The 11,396-nt window shown below is 42.0% G+C and overlaps 1 protein-coding gene across 2 annotated transcripts; it reads left to right on the top strand.

Annotated features, from left to right (window-relative positions):
* Positions 1-552: 552 nt before the first annotated feature.
* On the top strand, positions 553-7,073 carry myl6 (myosin light chain 6). Of its 2 annotated transcripts, XM_012956651.2 has the most exons (7): positions 553-634; positions 1,033-1,060; positions 3,330-3,473; positions 4,000-4,173; positions 4,543-4,620; positions 4,825-4,866; positions 6,664-7,073. In XM_012956651.2, the coding sequence occupies exons 1-6, from the start codon at positions 632-634 to the stop codon at positions 4,851-4,853; spliced, it is 456 nt and encodes a 151-aa protein (XP_012812105.1). In that variant the 5' UTR covers positions 553-631; the 3' UTR covers positions 4,854-4,866; positions 6,664-7,073.
* Positions 7,074-11,396: the final 4,323 nt, after the last annotated feature.

Genomic DNA, 11,396 nt, shown 5'->3' with positions numbered 1-11,396 from the left:
CACTAAGTCCTGTGAGTGTGGTATTCTGTTTCAACTGTAACACTTGTATTTTGTATACTGCACCCAGGCATTTTGATATAAAAATACCTGAGTGCCTGCTCCCTACCAGCTCTGTAAGAATATATATATACTGGAACAATGACAGCACTCCTAGGGTTTAAAGAATTGTGAGAAAATGTAAATGCAAAAATAGAAAGGTTTATTACTAAGTAACTAAGTAATAAACCTTTCTGTTTTTGCCTAATAAATAAAATGAAAGTGTTAGATATTATAAAATAATTATGATTACATAATGTAGTGATTACATAAGTGACCAGTAAAATATATACATTTTTACGCATTTATCTGTGTGTGTGTGTAAATAATGTTTTTCCTAATACAAAAATTAAAATGTTAGATATAACATAATTTTGATTAAATCATTATTAATTAAGAAAATTTCACTTGCGATAAAAGTACAAACCCATCCCAAGCAGTTCCGCTTATTGGCCAGCAGAGAGCGCACAACGTATATTTGCGTTTGACGTTGCCAGGGCTTGGGGCGGTGACGGGGAGATGACGTAGTTAGGGCTACAAAGAGAAGAAACCGGGAGCTGCGATTCACATTCCGGAAGGGAGAAGACGCGTCAAGATGGTGAGGAGTGTTCGGCAGCTGATAGTCTTTCCCTAGGGGTCTAACCCCAAAGCTGGGACTGTCCAACCTGCGGCCTTTCAGTACCTGATGAGACAAAAGTCTCAGGTTGAAGTTGCATTATAAAGGCTGGAGGGCCGCAAGTTGTCTGTCCCATTGCTAGTGAGGAGATTGCGCAACATCGGTGGATTCCATTGCCTGGCAGATGTTCTTGCCGCTGGCATGCAATGCCCTTTCCTGGCACAATTCCCCATGCCTATAGATTGCCGCTATTACATGTGGGAGACATCGGCAAGGTTGCTGGGGATCACTTTCCGCCCGTGTCGCCCTGGGCCTAGTGGGTGGGTGTGTTGGGGAGGCTATGCCTGTCTGATGCCTTGTGTTTCTCTTGCTTTGAACAGTGCGACTACTCCGACGACCAGATTGCCGGTAAGTGCTCGCTTGGTCTCTATACGCGGCCAGATAGTGATGATCCGTCTCCCCATAGGCTCAGGCTCATCAGTGTCTTTCCCTCGCTTCCCTCCTCCCATCATGCTCACCCTGTCTCTCTCATTTCTCTGCCCTCTCAAGCCTGACTGTACCCAGAGCAGCCGGCCGGTAAGTGGGTGCCCCTCACACTAACCCCGCACTCATTCCTTCCCTACTCACCTTCAGCTTTATTTTTCTAATCTTGGGGTTCTGCTTGGCCCCCCAAACAGACAATCCTCCTTCTCCCAGACATTGTGTCATTAAAGCTCCTGTGCCAGTGATTGGCTGTCTGTGAGACTGGGAACTCTAGTTCAGCAACAAGCCTTGCCCCTCCCTGTTCTGCAGTGATGCATGTTTGGCCATAAGTTAGCCAGAGTGTTCTGTTTCTTTGCAAAATCTGCCCAACTTTGTGATTGGCATGAAATGTGTTGTTGCCTTTTCCCTAATCTACTTTAGGCTTAAGCACCCAGGATCTCTGGCAAATAAGGGGTTAATTTTATCAGCAGTGCAGGACCCCCCTGTGTGTGTGGGAGGGGTTTGTTCTAATTCACATTCTAACCAGCTCTTGTTGCAGAAGGCTAATTCCATGGTGGACTGGACATGCCAGTACTACCCTGTAATAGACATAATGGATGTACATGTAATTGGATTGTATCCATCAGAGCTATGGCTAAAGACTCCTGTATCGGGTTATTGCAGGGCTCTGGGCGTGTTGGCGCAGACAGTGTTTATGTTCCTCCTGTACCTACATTGTTCTTTGACACACACGCCCTCCCTCTCCTCAGAGGAAAATGGCTGCCAGGCTGTTCTCTGGATGCCTTATATGGTAACAAAGCCTCATTCTGAGCCTGTCAGTGCAGAACTGTCAGCAGAGGAGGGGTTGGCAGTGAGGAGGATGGGGCTGAGCTCCCTGCATTCCTGCCGGGCTGATGCCTGCAGGCTGGATTGTCTCTTCCCTCACTGGGTTGGTGCAGCCCAGCCTCAGATCTGCTGTGGGTTGTACTGGGCGTATTACTGTGTGGCAGAGAGGGAAACGTTCCATTTGAAATGATTTCCTCTGAAAGGAATCCAGCAGGAGGGGTCAGGTTAGGGAGTGCCACAGGAAGGAAATTGCCGGGATCCCCCCCCCCCCCACTCGCCTGATTGCTTGCAGTTACTATTTCTAGTCTAAGGGCTGCCGTACAGCTTCAGCCAAGACATTTGTGCAGATGTTATAGCTGTGCAACAAATACTTGAGGAAACTGATGTAGAAATATATATATATATATATATATATATATATATATATATATATATAATGGAAGTTGTTATATGCAGTGGGAGTCCTGTTCCTTCAGGTCCCTAGATGTTGCTGGATTACAACATCCCATCATTCGTCAATATTTTTTAAAGATTTAAAGCATGCTGGGACTTGTAGTCCAGCAACATCTAAAGCAGGGCAATGCAGATTTTTGGACAGCAGAGATCCATCTGATCATGTTCAGACTTCTGAATATAGTAAAGCCCAGGAAGCCTGGTAGTATTTATATGTATATAGTTGGTTAGTACATGTTATAGGGGAGCAAAGAGTAAGTTAGTGCTCAGTATGTGAAAGCTAACAATAAGCTGTGCTGTTGGGAATATATGTGCCCTTACATTTGTAAGTATGCACTGCTGACCCTGCATGCTGACGCGTGTGTGTTTGCGTTAAGGTGGTTGTCACAGGGGCCAATGGAGAGTGATTTTATACTGCTTACTTGGACAAAGCTTCTGAAATCTTGTCTGCTTGTGTCCTGTATCATTGGTCCCCTGCCTATGGCGCAATCCTGCAGTGTTGACATGGGCCCAGTCCGAAGGTCAGTTAGCATGGGAATTTGTGGGAATGCATATTTGCAGCTCTAGATATACTAAACATCACTGATAAATTATATAAAGGGCCCCTGACAAAATATTGGACCTGTGAAGGGTGGGGGCATGAACAGGAAAAGTGCCTAAATCTTTATTTGGTAAATACCAAGAGTCCGTGTGGTTACTCCGTGACCCACTGTCACCTTGTGCTAGTTAACTAAATATTTCTGCGCTAATGCAATGAATTCTCTGTGCATCCAATTCTGCAAAGCTGCTCCAGTAACTGTGTCACTGCCAGTGACTGACCCCCACACTTTGTATTACTGGGTGAGTTTGCATCGGGCCATTTCTTTCTCTCAGCCATTCATGCCCTAACTTATTTCAATTCATTTTTACTTTGCAGACTACAAGGAGTCCTTCCAACTTTTTGACCGTGTCGGCGATGGCAAAATCCTCTTCGGCCAGTGTGGGGACGTCATGCGGGCACTGGGGCAGAACCCCACTAATGCTGAGGTGATGAAGGTTTTGGGAAACCCAAAGCCTGAAGGTGGGTAGAAAAGACAAGGAATGAGAGCCTTGAGTAAATGTGTGCCCTGGGTATTGTCAGGGAGTATTGTGTGCTCCGCTCCATATTTCTGTATGCTGGGCAGTTTCAAAATATTTTTTTTTTTTTTTTTTTTTTAGAGGCCAGTGTCTCATGTCATTGCCTATATTTACACTTTTTTTTTTTCCTTTAAAAGGCTCTCTTAGTAGTTAAATATTCTCATTAAACTAAGAATCACTTGTAGATATATGATGAGGGTTATTACATGCAAACACGGTGGAACCAGTAATTGCAACATTGCATCATACATACAGGCGTTTCCCATTGTTTATGAAGGAGAATATTTTGCAGCCATTCTTGCTGGTTGTGTTGCAGGCAAAACATAAAGCACCATCATACTGTGCCACACAACTGCTAGTAAAGTACCTGAAACAGCAACAATGTCTAGCCTATTGGCTATGTAACCTTCTATCTAGGGGGCTTTACCTGTATGGCTGGTGCTAGTTTGTTCTGTCTCTTATTCCTGCAGACATGAACATCAAGACACTTGACTTCGAGCAATTCCTCCCCATGATGCAAACAGTTGCCAAGAACAGGGATGTACCTGGATTGGAGGACATCATAGAAGGGCTAAGAGTCTTCGACAAGGAGGGAAATGGCACAGTTATGGGCTCCGAGTTGCGTCATGTCCTGGTTTCCCTCGGTAATAACACAATCCCTTGCAAGCTATGTGTGTGTTAGCTAGCCTGCTGACTATCCACTACCATTGATCAGAACAATGGGCAGAACAACTGACTGATACTCGCAAGGCCTAAGATAAATTAGATTTTTTATTTGTCAGTGGGATGTTGAATGGCATCACACCAGAAGAAATTGTATGGCACCTAGGCTTATGGCGCACGTGATGATGATTTTTTTTTTTAACTAGCAGGACAGCACCTGAACCATATTTGATCCATTAATGCAAATTACCGACTACTATAATGTGTCCGATCATTTTCAGCTGCTGGAGAACATACCTTACGCTTGTTATGGAAGTTGTTACGTAACCCTTAATGTTTCTGTTCCACAGGAGAGAAGATGACAGATGATGAAGTAGAGACCCTTTTAAGTAATCATGAGGATGCTAATGGTTGCATTAATTATGAAGGTGAGCACTGTACAGGCATCTTGCTATGGAAGTGTTTTTATCTAATGTTGAATAATATTGTTTCTGAGGACTCATGCTGGGCAGCCGATTAGGAATGTTCTGGGAGAGTAGTGTTACTGGGAATGTAACTGTACTTTGGGTGGTGGGCCCACATGTGCACGATGGTATATGATATCTTGTCTCTGATGATTTTCGTTCCCACAGTGTTTGTCAGGAACATCTTATCTTCGTGACTTCACTCAGTGGGTATGCTGGTTCCTACTACTAGTTTCAGTATATTCTGCCCAGTTTTTCTCTTCTGGTTGCCCCTGGCCTATCTGCATGTTCCTTGCTGTGTCTGGATAGCATTTAACAGACTGCTGCTAACACATTATATTTATTATTGCAGCTTATCCTTGGCTTAAAAGCGTCCTCTGCTGGTAGCCAGCTACTGTCACTGAACTGGCAGTGTTTGTGTGATTTATAAAATAGTGTATGTGTGTCTTCTGTGCATTATGGTAACACTCAGATCCATATTGTTTAGAACAGCTAGCAACCTTCTCTTGGTCACTGGTAGGTGACATTGCAAATAAACAATATTTAGGGGAACTGTGGCCCTTTAGCTACTGCTGATGGAATGCTGGCATTGAAATTAAAGCCACAGCTAAATAGCACTGTAAAATCCTGTATGTTTGTTTCGGAAGGAAATCTTAGCAGATAAATCAATGTTTACCAAAGTTACAAACTAAAAATACTGTAGAATATATATTATTTGCCTAAGCTCATTGTGACCAGGCAAGATAATGATGGGGAAAGGGGGTAGTCCTGCTATATTAGTGCACAGTTCCTTATCTGAGGTAACCCAAAGGAATACATTCGTTATTGGGAAAATGGTACAAGGTTCCCTGCTGCTTGTACAGATTGGGAGTAGATCTGAGGTTTGCATGTACAGTAACTTCCTTCTGCTCCAACATAGAACCCCTTTGCTTCTCTTGCCTCCAGACATTAGCAGTGCTGTAGATATTAGAGACCTCTTCTGGCCTTTCATGCTTTTGGACGAAACTTTCATACTTCAGTCTTTATATGGTGCCATAATTGACTTTCTGTTCTGCTGATCATAGAGACAAACTTGATAGATGTTGGAGCATACCATTCGTAAGCTATGGGGGTTGGTGCTCCTGTGAGTGGGTTTGTTCTTTCCATGCAGTACCATCTGGGTTCTTTGCTGGAAGAAACAGACTGGACTTTGCAATGCACACAGGAGCCCCCTCCTTTCACCAGTGGGTTGTGTACTGTGACTTGCTGTTTGACAGGACTTGGTGATTTCTGTGGCTTAATTCTTTGAAAATGAGTGGGCTAAACATCCCTACCATGTCTGGATTTTAACTGCATTTTTTTTGAATACACAAACACCCCTTTTTGATGTTATTTTGTTCATTCATATGGGTTAAATAAAATGGTGCATAAACATTATCTAAACTTCCAGAAATAGTTTTAAAACAGACATACCTAATTCCACAGATTGTAAGGAACCCATGATAGTCTGTCTCGTAGGAACCATTTCTGCAACCCTCCTTTGGCTCACAGTCATCCACAAAAGGACAAGGTCAGGGAGGGGTTGAAGTGATGGATTCTTGGACTTAAGTCCCTTGTTTTCCATAGTGCGTGATGCACAGATTCTTTGGAAAGCAGAGAGCCTTCAGATCAGAGTCTTTCACTTCACAATATGGGGTGAGTGAGGGGATGAATGACTGTAAGCCTAAGAGGGTTTGGAAATCGCTCCAGCTGGTAACAGATTATCAGGGTTCCCTCTCAATCTGATATTTGGTTGATTTTTCCTTTTAAGAAATCACCTAAACGTTAGAGAGATGCCAGTGGAGCCACTACCATTTATGCAGCATCCCCTATTCCCCCTCATTGTTACTGGACTTCTGCAAAGTTGGTAGTGCAGCAGCTCCCTGGCCCAAACACTTCTACATAGATTGTGCCAAACAGCTGGGTGCACAGCCCACCTTCTACCTGCTATGCCTTCTCTCTAACATATTTTTATATTTCTATTTACAGAACTTATCCGGGCGATATTGAACGGCTGAAGCTTCTCCTTTAGTTTACCTCTGCCCAGTGGGGATGAAGTGTGGGGGGGAAGTTAGTTAGCAATTTATTCAAGCCCTTCACTAGAGAGGAAGACAGGCTATATAGTAAGTGCCTTTTCTGCTTCCTCCTTATCCCATCAGTCACCCCCTTCTTCTCGCAAGTGGCAAAATTCGTATTCATTTTTTCTGTAACATCACAAGGGAGGCCCACAGCTACAGCTTAAATGAACATCGGTAGAAATTGTGGCAAAATAATTTTTCATATCACCCCCCCCCCCCATGCTTCCTTAATGCTGTAGTGTGCAGAGAAAGATAAATTATTTCAAATTTCTATTTTTTCCCCTATCCAACATCAAATAAACTGAGTGACTTTTTCCAAGACATCTTGTGATTTGTTTCATTTCTCTGCACAAGTTACATCTTAAAATCATTCTGAGGGGTAGATGCATCAGGAGAAAGGGAAAGAATTAATTTTACAGGGCTCTTGCTGAACATACATTCTGCATACTATTTTAATGATGGTTTCTGTTATACCTATACAAGACAGCAGCAGTCATTTCTTTGTTCTGCTGAGTGTTATCAAAGGAGAAAATAGTAAAATACATTAATAGTCCACAAATAAGGTTTGTAATCTTTTTACAAGTGTCAAGAGCATTTGACCAATTTATCTTCCTGTGTAAAACCCACTGCATTCTACAGAGCTGTGTAATGTGGTTTTTTTTTTTCGTTTTTTTTTTTTTTGCTCTAATCAGCTTGAATTGCCGCCCTCATAGCTACACAGCAGCTAATGTATCAAAACTATAGATTTGTTTTTGATGGGAACGCACCATTTTTTCAGTGTACATAAAATTACATATAAAACTAGGAAAAGATCGCAGGAAAGATTTCCACCCTCCATTGACATTCAGGGCTGAATCATCTGATATGGAGGTAGAAACAATAGAAGTCCTACCTCCACCTGCCAATTCAGCCCCAAATGTAGATTTTGCTCTGGCGCCTTCAACAGAGCGTGATTGATAGGGATTAAATTACTAAATGCTGTGATAGGGGCTAAATTGCTTAATGTTGAATTTACACAATTTTGTTTTCAATCATGAAGGCCTGTGTATGTGTTACTTCAATTGTTATGATTATCCTCATTATCTTGTCTGTGTCCAAGTTGCTCTGGCCTTGGGTATCTCAGCTTATTTTCAAGGCTAAGAAACCATAATAAGCTTCAGTAGCCATTTTAATGAATTTCTGTTATTTGCTAATAACTGTAAGGCATATGTGCCCACCCATGCTACGTAAGCATAATGGGATGTGTTTACCTATCTACTATAAAAGTAATATCAAAACAAAATAAATTTGTACTTGTTTGCAATACACATACTGGTTGTATCGTTTGTACAAGTACCCTGATCAGCTCGCCTGAAGAGACATATCAGATATCTTGCCATCACACAGAGATTAAATCGGACCGGTCCGTGACTGCTTATAGGGACAGTGCTACAGGTGCACAGAGTTACAGAGATTTAACCCTAACAGTTCGTGCTACAGGTGTTACGAACAGAGATTACAGGATTTAACCCTTTCAGTGATCAAAATCTTGTAACCTGCCTGATCGACGAGACTGATATCGCCGAATATCGTACAAAACCCATAACATTTGTGCATGTATGGCCGGCTTAAATTGTATCCTGGTTCCACCACTGCCAGCTATATATGATCCATGGTCAATTATCTCTCTTGGGCTACTTATCTGATATTAAATAGATTGATATTTTTGCTTTATAAATTAAGAAGAAGCATTACTGAAATAGAGAGGCCAAAAAACATTGACCAAGGGTAATGGCACACAGGGGACACCAGAAAAAAAACCCACTACATAAACAAGGGAAATGCTTGGTCATGAGTAAAGGCTGGACAAGTTGGGGTTTGTTTACACTAGAGGGGGGGGGCACGGTCACTTTGTATAACTGTAGAAGGTAACCATACACTATATAATGGCTTCTAAATCACAAGATTTTGAAAAAATAAGGGTATCCATGTTGTGCCAAATGAACTGACCTCATTATGGATGAAGAGCTACACACTGGTGCTGGCTCCAGCAGTTCCAGTCCTAGTTTTAGCTACAAGAGCCTGTGGCCCTGGTTCAGTGTGAATATTGCTGATCATTAATCACCACCACGTAACTGAGGAAAAGCAAGCAATGAGGCCAAACATGGCAGCTGCCAACCCTGCTCTGCAGTTTTTCTGCTATGACAAGGCGAAGAAACATTTAAGCTTGGCACAATGGGGATGATTATGTTCAGGAGGAGGCAGGAAATGGGGAAATGACTATAGGTCATATTTAGTCATGTATATATGTGTATGTATATATATAATATACATATATACAGTGCCGATTCACAACTGCCATTTTGGAGTCCGAAAACTTTTAGAAAAGTTTCTTACACAGGACTGCACCTATAGAATGATATAAGCAAACAATATCTGTGCCCCATTCACCCGTGGAAGAAAACACAGCAGGTTATAATTAAGGTGTGTAATTTAGCTATGTATCCTATCCTCCTGACTGGCTGCCAGCTCTCTAAACCTGCCTAAAATGGCATTACAAAAATAGACTGTATAAGGCCACAAGGTCAGTTGGTATTTCCCTTCCAAATTAAAATTAATGCAGTAAAACTTCCTTCTGCAACAACTAATAGTTAAAGGACATGTCAACCCCAAAAATAAGTTTTTGCCTAATAAAAGAAAACATAATTCTAAGCAACTTTCCAATATAAATGTATTTAAAAGTTTCAGTGCTTTACATGTAATTGCTATTGAAAACAAGCATTTGCTTTTTAAACAATGTTGCAAAGGTCAGTCTCCTCCAGTAAAACAGGTCTGTCATTCTGCTGCTTGTGTTACATTATTTCAAGAGTCAGAGCCCCCAGGGCAGAGAATAGAAAGGACAGACACTGCTTCTAATAGCAATTATACATAAAAATAACTCAAAAACCATTACAAATATGTACTAAATTATATTGCAAAGTTGCTTAGAATAACCCAGAATATAATTCTTGCCTAGTAGAAGAAAAAAATCTAAGTAAAATAACATAATTTATTTTAAAGAAATTCACAGGTTCTAAGGTGGAATCTTACACTTCTTTAGCTCTTTTTGTGGTTTGGTGGCCTTAAGCTGGCCATACGCATGGACTTACAAAATCTGTCAACTTGGCCCCTCCAGACCATGTCTCCAGCTTATTGGCCCATGTATGGGGCCCTCTCAACAGTCTGCATAACCATCCAGATATCTGTTGGGCAGGGCAGAAAATCCGCCCGCAAAGACAGCATTGGATCTTCAGATGTTTCCTACAGTTTTCAGATGATGGGACATAGTGAAACGGCAGGAGTGACACTGCTAGCCCTCACTAAATATTTATCAGTTGGAATAAAAAATGAGCCGATTTTCTAATTTATTTAAGAGCGAGAAGCAGAAGCATACCATGCAGGGAAGGGAAGACCAAGGTGAGCCCCTAGATACGCGGCACAGGCAGGCAGCCACATGAACAGATCCAGGCATTTCCCCCTTCTCCCTAGCAGGCAGCACCTAATAAGGGCAGATTAACCATTCCACCCCCCACCACAGCTACTCCATGCCAGGTTGTTCTTTTTTGCGTGACATAGAGGATCCCTCTGTCATTCCACAATATACTCACTATATTTAGAAGCTTTCTTATACAGTTACATAAACAGTGAATCTCCAATTCAACCTGCTTCCCTTGCAGCTGTGATCCCCAACCAGTGGCTCAGGAGCAACATGTTGCTCCCCAACCCCTTGGCTGTTGTTCCTCGTGGCCTCAAAGCAGGTTCTCGTTTTTGAATTTCTGGCAAGGAGGCAAGTTTTGGTATAAGAACCAAGTATAATGCCATACAGAGCCTTCTGTAGGCTGCCAGTCCACATAGGGGCTACCAAATAGCCAATTATAGCTCTTATTGGCACCACCAGGAACATTTTTCATACTTGTGTTGCTCCCCAACACTTTTTCATTTAAATGTAACTCACGAGTATAAAAAGTTGGGGATCCCTGTCTTACAGAATAGCAACTGATCTAAATACCTAAATACACAAACAAAGCAGATGGCAACACTTGTAGAATAGCAAAAAGTAAAATCCCATGTTTATTGTAGGTGCATTGAACAACTGAATAACGCACACAAAATGAAATAAATGTTCCGGGAGAAAAGACTTGCACTTCCTCAAGTGACAGGTCACCCCCAAAACTGGTTTTGTTGTTAGAAACACTATGCACAAGGCTGCTACACCTTCCGTAATGTGAAAGGGCTCTCTGACTAGGAAGATCTGTGTGAGGTGATTACTGTGTGGCAAGAGCTTGAATGGATCAGCACCGAGTGTAATGCCCAGGCCCACTGCCCAGTAGGACCAGCAACAAAGATGCATGATTTGTCGCCTAATCACTTGTTGGGCTTTAAAGGGGTTCTTCACATTTAAATTAACTTGTTTTATTCTGAGAAAATGTGCAGTTGGTCTTTATTCTTTTATTACTTTCACCTTCTGAATTATCTAGTTATTTAGCAGCTCTCAAGGTTGGAATTTCAACAGCTATCAGGTTGCTGGGTCTCAATTTAACCTAGCAACCAGGCAGTGGTTTGAAAGAGAAACAGGAATAAGTATAGGAAATGGCCCAAACAGAAAGATAAGTAGGAAAAAGTAAC

This window comes from Xenopus tropicalis, chromosome 2 (assembly GCF_000004195.4).
Source record: "Xenopus tropicalis strain Nigerian chromosome 2, UCB_Xtro_10.0, whole genome shotgun sequence".
Taxonomy (NCBI): Eukaryota; Metazoa; Chordata; class Amphibia; order Anura; family Pipidae; genus Xenopus; species Xenopus tropicalis.
This window is presented reverse-complemented; position numbering and strand designations above follow the sequence as displayed.

Bases quoted from the DNA above. Each gene is read 5' to 3' on its own strand.
- myl6 (XM_012956651.2), top strand. The intron at 1,061-3,329 runs GTAAGTGCTCGC...TTTACTTTGCAG, and splicing joins CTCCGACGACCAGATTGCCG to ACTACAAGGAGTCCTTCCAA. The intron at 4,174-4,542 runs GTAATAACACAA...TCTGTTCCACAG, and splicing joins TCATGTCCTGGTTTCCCTCG to GAGAGAAGATGACAGATGAT.